General features: G+C 30.1%; 2 protein-coding genes and 1 pseudogene across 11 annotated transcripts in view; 2 read left to right on the top strand and 1 right to left on the bottom strand.

Annotated features, from left to right (window-relative positions):
- LOC145186566 (uncharacterized) overlaps positions 1-19,402 on the bottom strand; it is a 337,374-nt gene that overhangs the window by 119,779 nt on the left and 198,193 nt on the right. The gene's annotated exons all lie outside the window — the stretch shown is intronic.
- The window catches only part of LOC149892194 (uncharacterized), a 37,540-nt gene that overhangs the window by 16,663 nt on the left and 1,475 nt on the right, over positions 1-19,402 (top strand). For 6 of the 10 annotated variants that reach the window (XM_090077430.1, XM_090077432.1, XM_090077433.1 and 3 more), the window contains 22 exons: positions 452-641; positions 751-917; positions 1,021-1,347; positions 1,465-2,133; positions 2,257-2,598; positions 2,798-3,097; positions 3,345-3,515; positions 4,228-4,377; positions 4,790-4,957; positions 5,196-5,372; positions 5,899-6,008; positions 6,091-6,146; positions 7,270-7,412; positions 7,500-7,805; positions 8,223-8,516; positions 8,688-8,993; positions 9,110-9,576; positions 9,771-9,868; positions 10,005-10,158; positions 17,365-17,428; positions 17,505-17,776; positions 17,874-18,045. In XM_090077430.1, the coding sequence (XP_089933556.1) occupies positions 452-641; positions 751-917; positions 1,021-1,347; positions 1,465-2,133; positions 2,257-2,598; positions 2,798-3,097; positions 3,345-3,515; positions 4,228-4,377; positions 4,790-4,957; positions 5,196-5,372; positions 5,899-6,008; positions 6,091-6,146; positions 7,270-7,412; positions 7,500-7,805; positions 8,223-8,516; positions 8,688-8,993; positions 9,110-9,576; positions 9,771-9,868; positions 10,005-10,158; positions 17,365-17,428; positions 17,505-17,776; positions 17,874-18,045 (5,103 nt within the window). Of the gene's footprint in view, positions 1-451; positions 642-750; positions 918-1,020; positions 1,348-1,464; positions 2,134-2,256; positions 2,599-2,797; positions 3,098-3,344; positions 3,516-4,227; positions 4,378-4,789; positions 4,958-5,195; positions 5,373-5,898; positions 6,009-6,090; positions 6,147-7,269; positions 7,413-7,499; positions 7,806-8,222; positions 8,517-8,687; positions 8,994-9,109; positions 9,577-9,770; positions 9,869-10,004; positions 10,159-13,475; positions 13,613-17,364; positions 17,429-17,504; positions 17,777-17,873; positions 18,046-19,402 lie in introns of those variants that run through there. The other 4 variants (XM_090077434.1, XM_090077435.1, XR_016449518.1 and 1 more) reach the window with 4 other exon arrangements.
- LOC149892195 (uncharacterized) overlaps positions 18,647-19,402 on the top strand; it is a 1,523-nt pseudogene continuing 767 nt past the window's right edge.

Below are 19,402 nucleotides of genomic sequence, written 5' to 3'. Positions count from 1 at the left end.
AAGTTTAAACATGTTTGAAGATGATTTTCTTTATCTTACAGCAGACTTATTACTAAGTGTTATAGAATTTTCCATCTTAATATGGTGCTATAGATAAATATTATTGAAAAGAATATTTAAGAAATTGATATGAGGAAAAAGATGGTATGAGGAAAAGATCTTTAATATTTATTTCATAGACACTTAACCAACATATTATAGGTTAAGTGTCTATGGAATAGATATTAAACATCTTTTCCTCATACAAACCTGAAAATAGATGATGAGAGAAATTTGATTAACTAATTTATCTTATTTACTTAATTATTGAGCTTTCTCAAATTAAATGATTGTTAATTTTTTGTTAAAACCTTTTAAGTGAAACCCTCATTTGTTATTTGTTTTCATTTGCATGTTTTAGAAAACAATGTCTTTGTTGTGAATGTTTTTTAGAATGAGAATATTTTTTTAGAACCAGCTCAAGCACCTGATCTTTATGAATGTACCTTAGAAAATAAAGAATTTTGTAAAATAATGTGTAAATTTGTTAATATAAATGAATCGAATTGGCGTGGGGTAAAGAATGACTATAAAGTCAGTTATGGCAGAATTGATCTGATTAATGAAAGTAAAAGTGATGTAAATGATTGGAAATTAACAAAGTTAGAACTTTTTTGAATATTTTGAACTATTTTTCTATATTTTTTTATGTTTACTTTTTTTTTTAATCATTAAGTAAAAAATATGAATTTAATGTTTAAAAATATTTAGTTTTAAAGAGCTAAGTGTTAATTACACTGAAAATCCATATGTTTACAATATTGAGCTACTTACAGACAAATCATACACTAACACTTGTATAGTTTTGTATGCAACCACACTAAATGGAGCAGTAAAAGGTGTTCGATCAGTCACATGTTTAAGATCTTGTGAAGGAGGTGTATTTTTTATGAGCTTTTATCCTATAAAGATTTAGTTATCAAAAGTTTTTGTTAGTTTTTAGTGTTGCTTAAAAAAATCTTTTCATACCCTTTTTTTTAGCACCTGAAGCTACACCAACAAGTATTGAAGGAATATTTTCTTCAACTGTTAAAAATATTAGCTGGAGCCCTCTACCACCAGATGTTGATATTTGGAACATGGCTAACTTATCTGCTGCAAAATATCAAGTGGATATTGCCTATGTGTTTGGTATTAATGAGACAAATAGCTTATCAATATACAGCTACCAAACATATGAAACTAAAAATAATTTTATAGTTGTTAATGAAACCAAACATAATGTCTTATATTTTCTGACCCTTGCAGCTTTTTCTCTGGAGAGAGGATCTAACTCTTCTTTTTATTGCTGGATCAATGAAGTTGCAAGTAATTTATTTGTGTGTAAAATATAAAAATCATTTTTCCCTTATTTTTTCAGATGGATAAATGAGTAAAGTATATGAAAAGGGTTTTTTTTATATTTCAAAAAAATTGTTTTTATAGAGCCATCAGTCATCCCAGTAATTTTAAGCATGACAAATATTAAGACCATGGTTGTATCAATGACAATTAAACCAGTTTTTGTTCTTGATTGGAGAGGTGCTAAATTTCTTCAGCTTCAAGTAAAATCTATTAATCTTCCTCTTCCTGTACCTTTTAGTTGGAACAAAACACTGAGAGTAAACTACAATAAGGAAATCGAGTCATATCAAAATTTTTCTAGATGTGAGTATAGTTCAATTTTGGTATTTTTAAGTCAAAGCTCAATTTTAAATCAAGAGTTTGAATGGGATGGTTTCTATCCAGAGAGAGCTTATAACCTTTCAGTTGCTTTTTGCAATGAAGCTGGCTGTGGAGATTTCAGCAATCTTTTCTCTATTCAGACTGGGGAAATGCCACCCCCTTGCTTGAATATATCAACTTTATATGTTACTTCAAACTCATGGAATATTTCTATACATGGAAATCAGAAGTTCTGTAGAGAAATGGAAATCTCAGCATACAATTTTAGTTTTGTTGATACAATCACTCATAACAAAACCGAAATGGTTCCAATTAAAAGTCAGCTTTATTTTGATAATTTATTGTGCAACAGAAATTACTGCGTGGAGACAGATGAAAGAAATGTATTTCAGGAAATTTATATGATTTGCCAACGAACTTTGCCTTCAAGTAAAGTTTATTGAATTTAATTGGTTTTCTTTTAAACTTTGTAGAATATTATTTTACTTTATAATAACTTATTTTTGCATGAGTTTTTTTTTTATATATAATCAAGTTTTAATTTATCTAAAGAAACTTATGAAACACCAAACATCATTGAGAGTAACTCAACCAAAAATAGCTTCACTTTTACTTTGGTGATGCCTGATGATAATAAAATTTGTGGTTATTTGACAAATCTTATTATACTGTTTCGAAAGCTTCCTGTTCGTTTAGATATTTTAGAAGACAATTCTTCTGATTTTTCAAATTTTTCTTTCCCCATTAAACATGAAGACTTCTTTTCAAGTCAAAGTAAGAGGATTTTTACTCTTACAAACCTGTCACCAAGTACACAATATGAGGGAATTTTGTTGTTTAATACCAGTTATGGGCCTGGACAAAAATCAGATGTTAAATTTCGCACATTGGGAGGTATGGATCTGTGTTAAAAAACACTAATTTTGATTAAAATGTTTTAAAGTTTCATTTTAATTCTTCTTTATTTCTTCTAAAACTTATCTCCATCTTTCTTTTTGCAAACGTTATTTTATTCAAACTCAAATCTTTATGTAATTTCATTTTTTACACTTATAGCTTAATAATTAATTCTTTACAACATTAAATTTTTCAGGGCCAACTATTAAAATGGATTTTGAAAACAAAAGTGAAACTACAGACTCTATAACACTGATTATGAAAGATGTGTACTCTCAATATAGGTTTGGTAACATTACTTTTTATAGAATATGCATTGAAGTAATATCACCATACCACATAAATGAAACATGCGAGGATAAAAATGTTCGCCTTGATATGACATACAGACTTAATGTTAGTCGAGATGGGATCTACATTGTAAAAGTTGCTGCTGCAACAATTTATGGAGTTGGAAACTTCAGTGACCCAGTAAAGCTCCAACCAATGAGTTATGGTCTGTATTTAATTTTATGACCATCATTTCTCTTTTTAATAGAACTCATGCATATAATTTGTAATAGTTTTATCATTTTCATATATTTGTGATTCTGTTCAGTTAAAAGGTATTTTGTAAGAAGACCTGAAAACTATAAGAAAGCAGTTTGTATGATATTTCTTAAATTTCCACTTATAATAAGTAACAGCTTTTTTTAACAGTTGGATGTTAATTGTCAAAAGTCTTGAATGTTGTTTTATTCTAGAAAATGGAGGTTGGTCTGAATGGAGTCCTTGGTCACAATGTTTTAATGAATGTTTAGGTGATAAAACGCAGCGCACACGTGATTGTAATAATCCCCCACCCTTTAATGGTGGTGAAAAATGCTCAGGACCTTCTATTGAAGAGAAACCATGTAGTGAAGATGGATGCGCAAGTATAATGATATTATTTAAAATTATCTTTTATTGTTTTAGTATTAAATTAAACAAATGTATTGTTTTGAAAGGTGTAACAAAAAAAGATTATGGATATCGTATGTCTTGATAATTCACTTGTCACAATCAGTTTCAGTAATGTTTTATGGATATTATTTAAATTATATATTAATGCTAGAGGTTGCTGAAAATGTACCTTACAATAAACATTGTATTTTACAATAAAAATTTATTTTATATAACATGTTGCATGTTAATTTTGGCAATTGCAATTTTAAACCTTAGCATAATCTTTTTAAGTGTTGGAGCTTTAGCAACAAAAGAGTTATGTTTAATTCACTTAAGTGATGACTGTATAAATTAGCTAAAATATTTCTGTTTTATTGTGGATGGTTTCATTTTTCAAAAATAGAAGTCTTTTAAAAAATTAATTGTAAAAATGCTGGTAGTTTAGAAAAACATTCCAAAATTACTAATAGTTTGATACTTTGAAAAAATCCATGCAAAATATCAGATTAACTGGATTGCAATTAATGATTGGAAATTTTGATTATTTTGTGCAATAATTTTCTGAACATCCAAAGTTTTTTGTTATCTTAAACTTTTGCTTGCTGTAACCTATATATATTACGCCTATATATATTATATGCTTCATATTATTTAATTTTTTAAAGATGTTTCTAAAGCTCCTGTTAATTCATAATATTTTAGGTGAGAGTGATTTTCGGAATTGGGCATCATGGAGTGTATGCACAGCTACCTGTGGCATTTCAGAGCAAATAAGAAAACGTGATTGTCTTACTAAAAACTGCACAGGAAAAGTTATTCAACAAAAACCTTGCATTTTACCACCATGTCCAGGTCTTTTTTTTTTATATATTTTTCTGTTAGAAGTTTTATAATGTATATAAGTATAATGTATGTTAAATTGAGAGATTTACATCAAAGGTTTATGTGTATTAAAAAATATCATCATTAAAGAATAATTTTTTTTTAAAGTTCTACTTATCTATATTTTGATATCCATTAGTTTACTAGCAATCTTCTTAATCTTTTGTCAAGATAGATAAACTTATACAAGTTAAATAAACTTTAGAAAAACGTTTCTATACAATTAAGAGTTATTTCAGCAAAATCAGTATATGAATATAAAAATGATAGAGTTAAAAAATTCACTGGTTTTTAACATGAATTTTAAAAAAAAAATTTTAAAAATTTAATAATCTTTTTTTCAAAAGTTTAAACAAGAAATCTTTTTGTTTTATTCATGCAGTTAATCGGGAATGGGGAACCTGGTCAGATTATAATGAGTGCAATCAAACATGTGGCAATGGATTTAGAATGCGAAATAGAGCTTGTGATAACCCTTCTAGCACTGGTGATGATTGTTATGGGATTTCTGTAGAAGTGATTGGTGAATGTAATATAGAAGCCTGTCCAAGTAAATTAATTGCAAAAAAAAGACCATTTAGAAATCTGCATTTGTTTTTTTTTTTAAATATTCAAAATAAAAAAAATGTACTTTGCAAGCAAATATAGAGAAATATTAGAATGAATTACTTTTTTGTGTTTGCTTCTTTGAAATACTGAAAACATTTAAATGTGTTTAAATTTCAAATGTTAAAATGCAGTTTTAAAATATATTTAAGTTTAGGTTTAAATTAAAACTTTTATTTAAGTTCATGGAGGTGAAAGTGAATGGTCATTATGGAGCAAATGTGACAAACCTTGTGGTGACAATGCCTACAAAATCCGGAATCGTTATTGTAACAATCCTACACCAAAATACAGAGGAATGGACTGTCAAAACAACCTCACAGAAACACTTAAGTGTGATAGCCTGACAAGTTGCAATCGTATGTGAAGCCGTGTTTTTTCTTAGTTCAACAAACTTTTGTATATGATTTTAATTATTTATAAAGTCTAACAATATCACTTTTAAAAAAAAAATAGTGCTTAAAAATGTCTTACTGTTTTTTTATTTAATCTATAGTAGCAAAATTATAAAGATAAAGTATTAAGTTACAAAGTTATAAAGTTTGCATTAAATATTTTAAAAGTTCATATGAAAAAGTGATGTAAAAGTTAAATATGATGATCTTTTATGTCTAAATAATGGCACGCAAAAGAAACTTTGGAAAATAAAAAATACTTTAAAAATAGGTATAAAAATATTTAAAAATTTTTTTTGTCAATAAAAATGAAGCCAATATTTTATGTTACTTACAACAGTATTACAAAATGAATATAAAATAAATTTTGTTTGAGAAAATAATTTTTTTTCTTCTTTTTTGAGATAGGGGCTTATTTTAGGTGCCCACTGTCTGTATACAAACACTGCATTTTACAAAGTATAATTATATATTTTGTTTGAATGTTTAGCCATGGTTATTATCTACACTATCAAGCTCATTAACCTTAATTGGATGTGGCAGTATTATAATATATCTGCTGAAATTACCAAACCTGTTGTGAATTATGCAATCTATTTGGTAAATTTATTACTTTTTGATTTTACACTTAAATTTATCAAAATCTTGTTTTAAATTTTATTTTTTTAACTTTTAAATTCAGATTACTCAAGCACTCAATGGTTATCCAATCCTTAATGTTGAAGTAGTAGCTCTTAAGTTAGTCTCTTTTTTTAAAAAACCATCCAGTACAGTTTTAAAATTATATTTGTAAATACTGTTATAATTATAATGCAACATTAAGTAAATGTAAATATATTTTGATAACTTTTAGGTGATGAATTTATGTGTGTGTAAATCTTTTTGGAAATTTCTAAAATTTTAACTTGATTATAATTGCATTTATTTTTACATGTTTTTACAAGTAAGTTTTTTTTTTTTGTTGTCTCTAAAACCTTATTTTACTTTGCTGAAGAAAAATTAAAGGGGACAAATGACAGGAATTTGAGAAGCTCCAACAGTTTTTCAAGATATTGTAATAACTAATAAATAGTCTACTGCATTAAAACTTCCAATCATCTTTCCAATTAATTTTCTGCAGAAATAAATCTTTTAAATTTTATTTTCAACCAGCTCCATTTCACCTTGTCATTAACCCAACAGATAGAAATAACAGCAATGGTGTATGAAGTGTGGTCATTAAGTAACCAATTAAGTTGTATTCAACAAATTATGATTTGTTCATAGTCTATGATGGATGTGGAAGTGCAAATTGGATATGTAAATTGATCCCATCTAATGCTCCTGATGAAAACCTGAATACTTAAAGTAATATTTGCAATGCCATTATGCATGGTACATTGTTACATCTCATATTCTCACTAAAGGACTCTTTAGTTCTGACTTGATGCTCTTCCCTGGTCAGCCAGCTGTTTATAAAACATAAGTATTATTTTAATGTAATATATTAAAGCACAATATTATATAATGATACTTATAAAGATATGTAATATGATAATATATGCACATAAAGTTTCTTCTTACCTATTGTTTAATTGATCTATAATCCTATAGAAATTGCTTAATAATCAATACTACAGGAAGATATTTATCTAATACATTTATAAAATGCAGGACAATAATATGTAAGGTGCTTTGACATGTTAACTATTCTACTTATTATAAAATGTTAAGGATTTGATACTTTATATAACCAGTTTATTACCTAAATATTTTTAAAATATATCATATTTGCTAGGTGTTGCAATATCAATTTTAGCCAACATATATTTCATTTTATAAAACAGTTAAAGAATTAAAAATATTTTTATGATTTTTTTAGAAAAGGCAGCATTATTGTTGAGTATAAAATAACATATGCATTTATAAATAGTACAGACATTGTGAATTTTGTTGACTCAATAAATATGCATGGCCTTTTGTTCAATGAAAGTGTCTCCATTTTAAATGCAACATCCCCTAACAGTAAGTAACTTGCAGTCAAAATATAATAATAATTTTGGCTTATGTCAAAATATTTAAATTAATGCTAAATCATAAATTTTCATTTAGTCCCTTGCCAAAAGCCTTACAATATTAGTGCTACTATGATTAAAGAATCTTCTGTCTTAATCAGCTGGTATCTTCCTTCATGTAGTTTTAATGTCACAATTAATTGGATGTATATAATGTACATTGAACACCAGGTGGTTGATTCTTTGTGGAAATATATTGGTGTATCTACAAATGCCAATATTTCTACTTACGTTTTATCTGATTTAAAAAGTGATACAGCATATAAAGCTTATTTGGTACCAACAATTGATACAGGGAGTGGCACACCATCCAATGTATTTTATTTTAGAACTCCTGTTCGATGTAAGTATTTAGTTTTTCTCTTTTTAAAATGTGCTTGTTTAAACCCAGGCTGTACATACTACATTGACTTTACTAATCATTTGGAAAGAAGAAAATGATGCAATTAAGGCACACGTTTCAGTTTCATTTTTATCCAAAAGTATTTTTTTTCTTTTTGTTGAACCTACATTTATTTTGAAATGATAAAGAATTGGCAAGAAAACTTACCTTTGAATAAGTCTAGTGATTTGATTACAATTAAAATTCAAATCTTTTCATATATTTTTCTGAGGAAGGAGGAAGGAAGGGGGCGGGGGAGTTAGGTAAAAGGTAACAATCTCAAAGTAGATTAAGGTTAGGCCAAAAAATCCTGTCCACAACCCTGCTCTCATTCAGCTGCAACTCTTCTATCCCTTGATTTAAAAAATTTTTATATAGCGCCATCACATGTGCCAATTAATGTTTATGCTGTCACTATAAGTCCTACAGAAATTTTTGTAAACTGGGATAACATACCTGTTGAAAATCAAAATGGAAAGCTGTTGGGATATAGATTGAGGTGGAAGAAATATTTTAATACAGTCTTTCAATTCAAAGATATTCCTTATCCCATCACATCTTCAACAATAAGAGATTTGAAGCCTTTCACTTTGTATCATATTGAGGTTAATGGTTTTAACAGCGGTGGAGAGGGACCCTCTGAGTATGCTATGGTCAAGACAGTAGAAGGAGGTTAGAATGTAGTTGTTTGATTGCTTCTTGAAATTTGTCTCTCATTTTTATTTGTATCTTAAACTTATTGATTTTTTGTAAAGAATTTGCTGATACTTTTTCCTAGCACTTTCTTATTTTCTATTTTACTGTTTGATTTAAATTAATTTTTTTATTCTTGTTTGAACTTAGTTCCCTCAGCTCCAGTTCCTGGTTTATTTGTGCAAGACATGGTAAGCATTGACTGGTGGGCTGTTAAATGGACATCAATGAACAGTGAATTTATCAATGGTATTTTACTTGGATATCGTTTGATTTATTACATGAGTTATCATGGTGGAGTGGAGGTTGGTGGTGAAAAGCAAACAGTGGTATTATTTTTTGATAACGTTACGCTCTATTATAAAGCTAAAAATATGCAAAACTATGCTGTCTATAATGTGAGTGTAGTAGGATATACTGCTGCTGGTTATGGTCCAGGAAAAGAATATGAAGCAAGTACGATACTGTTTTTGCTTTTTAATTTACAATTAACGACTTTCTAGTTATTAATTACAACTACTTTCTACTTATTAAACTCGTAATGTTTTAACCATTTGTTTGTTTGTTTCCAGAAACATGCAAATGTGATAGGAATGTTTTTGCAAACTGGTATGTGAAAAAGCCATTTGTTGATCGAAAGAATGACAATAACCTTACAGGAATATTTCCCTCTTTATTGCGAGATATAATTCTCCAGTCGTGTGGGGGCTGTAAGTCGTATTCTCCTCCCAGCATTCAGTTTTATGCTACACGTAGTGGTGTTTACAATGACAAACTGAGTGAGTATGCCCTCAAACAAAGTATTGGGTCTGAAGTCGATATATCGTTTCCAATTTATGGGCGGGTTGGACGGCAGGTTTCCCCCAGTGGTTCGTTTTTACAACTGATTTATTCACCAGGAATAGCTGTTATTGTGCGCAACCAAACAAATCCTGATGAGCTATTTAAAAAGCTTTTAATGATAATTTATAACGTACTCCCATTCTTCTTAGTGAGCTTCTTAATTGCTATTTCTTTAGGAATTTTCATTTGGTTTTTAGTAAGTTTTAAATTTATAAACTTTATAAACTCACCTATACTATCGTGTGCAATATCGTGTGTAATAATATCGTTTAGTAATAATTAATAATATCGTGTGCATATAATATCCTGTTTTAAATTTATAAACTTTATAAATTCACCTGTACTATAGTGTGTAATAGAGACGTTGAACGTGTATTTTTATATTATTAGGATCAAGTCCCAATTTACCAAGAATCTGTTTCGAATAAATCTATTACTGGAATGTTTGTTGGAGTTTGGTTTTCAGTCACAACCATGACAACTGTTGGGTAAGATTTTTTGGTGAATTCCATCAATTATATAATTATTTTAAAAACCTTTTAATACGGTATTATTTATAGCTATTAGTACGGTGTTAATTATTTGCTTATAAAGTGTTTTGACTCAATAATCTATTCCATTTAGCTATTCCAACTTCACTCGTTCATTTCCAGCAAGAGTGTTTGTAATTGTTTCGCTTCTCATCAGTTTGGCATTAAATAGCATAATTTTTGGCTCCGTTATTACTGGACTAATTTGTTTAACGCAAGTTAAACAGATCGTGCTGTACAACTCTAAAGTAAGCATCCTATATATTGCGTATATTCATAAAAAGTCAGTGAGCTATCTTTACAAAAGTTCATTTTGACTAATTCAAATAATTATTATAAATATGCTATCGCGAAAATGACATTCGTTCATTTACCCGGTACTTTATTTCGCGGCAAACTTGTATAACCAGTATGCAATTTTACTAACTCAGATCCGGTCTGCGTTATGAATTTCATCTTTTTCTTTTTCACTAATTTTTGGTGTGTCAGTTTTACATAATTATAGAAGCAGCTGTTTACTATTGTGAGCTTTAACAAAGCTAAAAGTCAGATTTTTACTTCACCAAAAATATCTAGCGTAACCGAAAAAACACCGTTTATTGCAGGAGGTATACGTATAAACAAAAGCGTGAAGGTATATAAAGCAAAACACTTATAGACGATAAGAAAAGGCGTCTTTTAGTGATGAATTTAAAAGAAGATTTTGGTGTTCAACAAAGTAAGCGTATTATTTTATTAGATGATGATTGAAGCCGAAGATAGTTGTCGTGAAAAATGTCATAGCGAAGAGTTGTTACTAAAATGCGATGAAGAGTGCATTGATGAAAGATAAATTGAGAGAGTTTGTGGATCAGATTAATTACTGATCCCCTTAACTTTATAAAAAATCAAGAAGAAAAATTATTTTGTTTTCCGCATTCCTTCACAGATTGATTGTGCTGAATTAAGTCAGTGGATGTGAGTTGAAAATCGCTATAAAAAAAATTTTAATGATCGATTAATTTTGTTGAAAAGCTGAAAAAGATGACAGAAAAACCATTCAAGCAGAATCTTTACAATATCTATAGACAACACTCTTGAGCTGAAACATCTCAGTAACAATTTGAAGGAGGGTGAATTAACTGCGTGTGTTTTTCCCAAAACTATGAAAACGATTGCATGAGATAAAGAAAGCATGCGTTGGTCTCTTACTATATTGACATAACATATTACAATCTTAAGGTAAGAAAGTTCCACAAGTTCTCTTGACCACAAATGATATATGAAATTTTGTTTCGAGTTAAGCATTTGTTTAAAAAAGATTGTCACGAATTACATTACTCCTGGATTTCTTTCTCAATTTAGTTTAATCTTATAGAAGTGTTAGAGTGAAATATCTGGAGAATTCGTTAAAAATGATGCTTCTTTCATCAGGATCATTTCATTTAAGAAAGTCACTTAACTGAAATAATATTTTCAAATAAAGCTTATACATTTATAAGCAAAACGAAGCAAGTCGTAAAATATGTGAGGTCTACAAGGTATACATGGGCATGTCGGTCGGGAATCAGCGCAAGTGCTGGACATCGTATTTAAATAATTGCTTCTCGCTTAGATGTGATTTATTTTGTAGATTTTCCGTCATTTAGATATATGTAGTTCATTTTAAGCAACTTCAATTAACAAAGTTTCTAATAATATCGATCTTCTATGGGAAAATATGTTATATGTTTATATTATACTCTATATTAAGTGATATGTGAAATTTCCTGCCTTCAAACTTGCATAATTAGTTAAATGTACTATGTTACATGTTGGTAAAAAGGGAAAAAAGAGAGTCAAGAAGTTTGCTATCCCGCGAATTTGGCGATATTTGACGAACGACTAAAACAACTGCTACTTTTTGATTGTTGATCCCACAAAACGTTACTCAGGCTCTAATGCGCCTCAAATCGTTTATCCAGACATTCCTTCGTCTATTGCCATAATATCGTACAGCCTCAAGCTGCCTGTGTCCGCCACCTCTATGAGGGATCAGCCATCTTAAGAAGAAAGCAGTAAGTCCCACAGTTAGGAATATATTGGAGATACAAATTATAGTTTTTTAGGTGCGATTGAGGAGAGGAGGCTATAATTCTCTAACCGGAAAGAGGTAAACGATGAAATCAGAGACCTAGGTCTTAAAAAGTCGAATGTTAGGCTTTTGATATCCAGGCTCAAGCAGTGGAGTTTGTTAGATTGTCCAAGTCACCAAGCACTTTCCAGCCTCAAGATCAGATAAAGTGTCAACAAGCACTTTCCAACCTCTTCAATCAGAAAGATGAGCTGTGCTTCTGCAGCAAAGTGGCCGGTCTTTTCTAGGCTATTGGTATCATATAGTAGGAGTGAATGGCTCTTATTTGCAGGCAATTCATCCCGGAGCTTCAAAGCCATGTTGTTTTACAACGGAAACTGTCCATTCCGATAATTCACTCTGTGCATCTGAAAGAGGACTACTACAGTGTCAAGATATTGCTAAGTGCCTTGAAGCATGACCACTACGTATAGGTCTTCGGAGACTTCAATATGGCTTCATTCCTCATGGGCCTTCAAGGCGGTTTCACGAAGTTTCCTTGGGACAGCCGTGACACTAAGACGCGCCATCACAGAAAAGAAAGACAGCATACCGAGTTCTCTGTAGGCAAAAGCAGAGTGAAGTAGGAGCCGCTGATAGAACCTCAGAAAGTGCTTATCCCAAAACTGCACATCAGGTTAGGCCTCATCACGCAAATATCACTGCTCTAGACAAGGAGTCACCAACTTTTAATTACCTCCAAGATCTTTTTCCAAAGCTGTCCGATGCTAAGGTTAGCGCTATAATCTTCGTTGGACCACAGATCAAGAAGATCATAAAATATGAGGAGATCTCCAAGCTCCTGAACAGAACGGAGAGAGCGGCTTGGAACAGTTTTGTTGCAACTGTTCATGGCCTCCTGGGTAATCACAAAGCAAGAAACTATGTGAAGTTGGTTCAGATTCTCATAAAGAATTACGGCAAAATGCGATACAGAATGTCCTCAACGCTTGTCTCAATAAATTCAAGAAGAACATGGGAGCTTACTCCAACTTTGAACTTCGTTATCAACGAAAACATGACGGGGACATTTGGGGGCTACTTCGTAAAAGTGATTTACAGTACACTCGCAAATATAGAAATTCTACTCATTTCTGAAACTTTTTGAATGATTTTTTATTATCTATTCAATATGCAATTGTTGTTTTTTACCAAACCGAATTAACAAAAGTATAAAATTTTCTTGTTCTGTCTTAATAAAAACCAAATATTCTTTGTGCTGTAGTCATAAAACCAAAGTTTGTGCTCAAATTAGTCGTTTTTCCAGCAATTGCAAATGTAACACTTTGATTCCAAGGACAAAAATTGTGTTACTTAGTGTTATTAAACATTGACATTGATGAAAAATATTATTTCAAGTAGAAAAACCAAGGTATGATTTCCTTTTTAGGGGAAGTTGACAATTATTTGTTGTTTTTTTTATGGGTCGTTTTTTTGAATTTTAAATACAGTCGATTTTTACAAATCCAACAGGCGAAGAATCGAGGTCAAGAGAAAAGGTAGTACCTTTCCGAATGGATGGTTCAACGTAGCTAATTAAACGCATCACAGTTTCTACTACAGACAATTCAACGCACGCCGATACTATGTCAAAAATTGGCAGTTCTTGCTTTAATTGATATTAAAAGAGAGTTGAGATAAACAGAGATATTTACAAAGTACCGTCGTTTGGTTAAAGTTTGGGTCTAAGGATTGAAGATTTTATGTCTAAATATGTTAATATTGTAAATTCGAATTATTTCAAAAAACTGATAGAGAAGTTTGTAGTTTGTTTGTGATCGTTCGTTATCATTTGTCATTCTTGTTTACTTATGGAAAAACCAAACCCCGATGCCTTTTAGCCAAATATCGTAAGTCAAAGATTTTGAATAAATTTTTTATATTTAGCTTATACCAGTGAAACATTTAATAATGATTCGAAATTTCCTTCATTTTTTATGGAGCATAAACAACTTTAGTAAAATTTCACCGTTTGTTTAGCAACTTTAAAAGTGTATATAGTTTTACAGCGAAAACATTAAGAATATTCTCTGGTTTAAATATAACTTGTTTTCCGAATAAAAAACTGAAACCCTATATTTCACTTGAATCGCTTGATAACTCTGACGTATGTTTCTACTTAAGAATTTTCTAAGGGGCTGTTTATATGGATCGGGCTGGCTCTGTTAGTCGGGCTGTCTCACTTCGGTGAGATGAATATTGTTATTAAGTTTATATGGATTTTTTCTAGCCCGCTAAACCAGGATGAAAAATTTGTTTACATCACGTGCCCAGTTAAAAAAATTAAAAGCTGAAAAATGGATTCCTTACCATTCCATAAACTAATTCTTACCTTTACAACTTTAAAACTGATTAATATACAAGCTATTAACATTCTAATTCATCTTTTACAATTTACAATGGCTATTAAAAAGAAAAGGGATTTTATTCAGTTGATAATTCTTGATTTATTGAGTTCTAGGCGTCGTATAATAAGAAGATTAAAGTTAACTAAAAAAAACATTTTTTTTAAGTTAACTTTAATCTTACTCACCAAATATAAGAGCAATCACACCAGATAATAAAGTTGCTATAATGCTATACTATTTAAAAGATAGTGGTACATTGAACATGACAGCAAACACTTTTGGAATTGCAGTTTGTACTACTTCAGCAGTCATTTTTGAAGTTTGTAATGCTACAGTAAAGTATTTAGGACCAAAGTTTGTTTATTTACCAAAAAATAAACAACAAGTGAGAGAAAAAAAATCCGAGTTTGAGTCAAAATTTGGAATGACTCAAGCCTTTGGTTGTATTGATGGAACTCACATTCCCATTGTTTGTCCAACTAATCATTCTCAGGATTATTTTTGTTACAAACAATACTATTCATTACAGGTTCAAGCAGTTTGTGATTACAAAGGCAGCTTTTTGGATGTTGAATGTATGTGGCCTGGTAGTGTGCATGACGCTAAAGTCTTTTCAAATTCTTCTATTAACACTAATTTGAGATGTTCAAGACTTCCAGGAACCTTTCAAACTATTACTAAGAGCAAAATAAAAGTTCCATGCTACCTAATTGGAGATCCTGCATATCCACTACTTCCAAATTGTATGAAAGAATATAGTACATGCAAGAAAAATGAAGAAGTCATTTTTAACAGTATGTTGAGGACTGCACGCAACCCTATAGAATGTGCTTTTGGTCGCCTTAAAGCACGTTGGAAAATTTTGAGCAAAAAAATGGATTTAAAACTTGAAAAAATTCCAACAGTAATTTATGCATGTTTTATTTTACATAACTTTTGTGAATGACACAATATTTGAATTGATGAAGAGTTAGTAAAAATACAAGTTGAGGTAATAAATGAAAATGAAAGAAATTTTAGAAATTTACCAGATCCAATTTTTTCTTGTAATGACAGTGAAAGTGAAGTTATTCGAAAAGCATTACCTGAGTACACTAATAAAATTATGTTCAAAAGCAAACTCTTTACACAGAATAAAATCAAATATAACAAAAAACAATACTCATCTTTTAATAAAATAAAGTTTTTAATATTTTTGTTCCAGTTTTATTATGATTTTTTGTTGGACAAGTTGAACATGTTTTGAACAGTGAATTTTAATTATAAGCTTTTCACAACTTTTTTTGTAAATATTTTTAAAAGAGTTTCTTAAAGATTTTTAGTCCCTAAAAAATATATCCATGACTTAAGACTTTTTAATAACATAAATGCTTATATGTCTAATAAACTTCATAAATAACAACTAGTTAAGCTTGTGTATTTCTATCCTCAATTGACTTTTCGTGGCATTCATTTTTCTGAATCCAAATAGGTTGAAAAGCTCTATTGTTTTGATAAATAAAATGCTGAGGTGTAAGAGTTTGAACAGCAGATGTTTGTTGTTGAGAGATCAGTGTCCTGGAAAGTAATTCCATAGAGGAACACAAACCCTTGCTTAGATCACTAATTGATTTACTAATGTCTTTTATGCAATCAGAAAAAGATTCATTGGATTCTTTTATGGCTTTAGTTAGATCTTTGCGAAGCTCTCCATCACTTTTCATTTCATTTTAAAAAAAGTTTATCTCTCTGTGCTGCTTATAGATTTTTTTCAAGCATTTTTCTTTTATTGTTAATAAGTTTTGGAACGACAGATGTTTTTCTTTTTTTTTGTTTTAATTCATTTTCATTATCGCTACAGTCTGAAATATCCTCAAGATATCTGATTGCATTTTCATCATTATTAAAAGTTATATTTCACTACTTGAAATACCAAATGGTAAGGGCTTACTATTAGCTGAACCACCCCATATCGAGACAAGATTATCATAGTGTTCAAAAACAATTTTCCCAGACACTACAGCTTTAGAAAATGCTTGTCTCCTTCACCCAGACACTACAGCTTTAGAAAATGCTTGTCTAATTTCTTTTGTTTTTTCCTGGATTCTGTTTTTTCCTGGATTCTTTTTTTTCCTCTAGAAATTAACTTTTTTTTTTGACAAAACTCTGTCTTAAGGAGAGCCTGGTCTTGACTAGATAGCTGTTTAAAATTTAAAGGTAAATTTGGAATGTCTGATCCTGAACCAAACAAGTTTTCATCGACATATTTATTTGCCATATCCTTTGATATAAGAATACTGTGCTTGTTTATCAGCGTCAAAGTCTAAATTTTTAAACATCATAGAGGACTTATATGCCTGTATAGACTATTAAATCTTCTACCATTTTTGCACTCCATTTAAATTGCTTGTTTAAACTTCCAGATACTTTTTTAGTTTTATATTCGTCAGAATGTTTGCTTAAACTTCCAAAGACATCATTCGCTTTTTTATTTTCTTGAGAATTTAGTTCTTGTATTACAAATTCGTCAGAATGATCGCTTAAACTTTCACAAGCTTTGTTTGTTTCATTATTTTCTTTATAATTAAATTCGAGCATTTCACTTTGGTCAGACATTTTTAAAGTTTATTTAAAAAAAAACTTAGTGGGATCCCACACTAAACAAGTGAGATCTCAGTTATCCGGGCTGGCCCATTTGTAATGTAAACAAGTTTAATTTTTATATGTAAATCTTAAAGCTTGCGAGATCTCGTTTAGACGAGCCAGCTCGGCTAAACGGGCTAGCCCGGTTCATATAAACAGCCCCTAAGAAATAGTTTTAACCGTAATGTGCAGACAATCACTGTGCTATCACTTAAAACAAGAAGCAGTTTTCTTTTATCTTAAACGTAAAACAACGATAAATTTCTCGAATTTAGTTTAACCTTAAAAATAAGTAAACAAGAATATATAGATAATTATATACAATATATAGATATGTTAAATGTAATAATTATGCAATAAATTCAGAAAATAATGGTTTTTTATTATTTCAGGTTGCAGCGTTAAACAACTCCGTTGAATATCGTTTTGCTGTGACAAAAAATGCGCAAATTAAAGGTAAGTTTAAAGTGGTTCTACATAAAAATAATTCAACAACTTAGGAAATTGGGAATCACAACTAATATTTTTTTAGATACTCGCTACGACAATGTAGAATCGATGTTAAAAGCGCTAGAGGTTGGTGAAGTTGATATTGTATTGCTGGAAATTTTTGCAACCATTCCTTATAGGACACTCATTGAAAACAGTGGATTAAAAATGGCTTCTTTCATTAAAGCCGATACTGCGTATGGTTTCGTTTTATCTGGATTAAGTGTTGCTCTTGAGCGTGACTTCACAAGCTCTGTTAAAGAGAGAGAATCCGAGATAGCAGCGTTTGTCCAATCTCTACAAAAAAACTTGCCAGTATGATTTATACTAATTAATCTTTTTTCCTTTTTTGAATTTTAAAAACTTTTAGTTTTGCCTGTTGATTGTCTTTAACAAATTTTAATTCATTTAGATTTTATCTCCCGTTTCAAATGAAATAAATTTCGAAATGTTTTTTTCAAGTTCAACTTTGTTTAAAAAAGTTATCATGTGTTTGATTTGGACATTGTTAGCTTTTACTTGCATCGGGCTTACTTTTGATTTAATACGATGTATGAAAAACAGATGCCGAGTGCGTCCTAGAGGTAAGTTTCTCAATTCCATAAAAGTATTGTGTGTATATGTGTGCGTGTATTAAGCTTCTGTGGAGCTTCGAAATTTCGAATTGCGCACAGGACCGCTCCTAGGACAAATTTTCTCGAAGAGGCCCAGTTCTAAAACAAGTTGTAGTCAAAACAGCTTTTCATATAGGTTGTTTGTTTTTTGAACATAAAATAAACTTTCAATAATAAAGTAAAAAATTGAAGCCATTAATCTTTTCAAAACTCCATCGTGAAGCTATAAAAGGAATATAGAACTGCTATTTTGATGCTTTGTACATTTTTTATGGAGAACAATTAAATTTAGAAACATTTTTTTTATAAGTGGAGTTAAAAAACGTTCAAAAAAATATTTTGATTCGTTGTACGGTCATTACTTGGACAGCAATTAAATAAGAAAAAGTTCTTCTTAAAACTGGCTTGATTTCGCAAACTCTTTCAAATTCCTTTCGTTCTATTTAAACAATGGTGGCAGTCATACTTTGAAGTAAATGATCAATTTTTATGTAAAACTTGCAAAGCCGATTCATATGTACAAAACACTGGAACAACATTACATCTCTGGAGTCATCTGGAAAGAAAACACATGACACTTGATACACAAGCTGAAGCAGAACAAACAAAAAAGTGTAAATTAACAAACGAGATGTTTCGGAAAGAAATTGTTAAAAAAAATTGAAACAAAGAGTCATTCCAAATTTTCTTAACCACTCTAATTCGATTGAATATAAGAAAAAATTTGACCTAGCTGTATTGGAATTTATTGTTGCAGATGGACATTCTTTTGAGACTTCGGTTGGTAAGGGTTTTATAAAGTTGTGTTCAACTCTTACAAATATAAATTATAAACCTCCCCATCCATCTACGCTTTCAGGTAAATGACTTAAAAACAATGCTAGAAAGTAAATTTAAAGCAGTAGTACTTGAAATGTCAGAATGTAAATGTTCCATCACCTTTGATGATTGGAAAGTTGCAAATAATAGCAACTATTTAGTTTTAACGGTTCATACCTATCGAAAAACTAAAGAAATATTTAAATAAACAGTGTGTTATATGCAACAACAGACAAAACAAACGCAATGCCTGCCACTGCTTCTTTTTAGGAATTACATGGAAACCATGTGGTGCACGTGTTCTTTAACTATGCATTAAGAGAGTGTTGAATGTTCAACAATAATTTTAAATCATTAGCTTGGTACACAAAATTGCAGGTTTTTTCAATAGCTCTTCTGTAGGCCTGAAATGTTTAAAAAGATATCAACTTGAACAAGGTCTTCTTGATATTGTAACCAGGTTTTGCAGTTTAGCAGAGCATTTAAACTTCTGAATTTGTCATGTGAA

The sequence above is a fragment of the Hydra viridissima genome, unplaced genomic scaffold, assembly GCF_058129835.1.
Source record: "Hydra viridissima isolate aposymbiotic clone 2 unplaced genomic scaffold, HvirCarnegie_v1 scaffold_2, whole genome shotgun sequence".
NCBI classification, from domain to species: Eukaryota; Metazoa; Cnidaria; class Hydrozoa; order Anthoathecata; family Hydridae; genus Hydra; species Hydra viridissima.
This window is presented reverse-complemented; position numbering and strand designations above follow the sequence as displayed.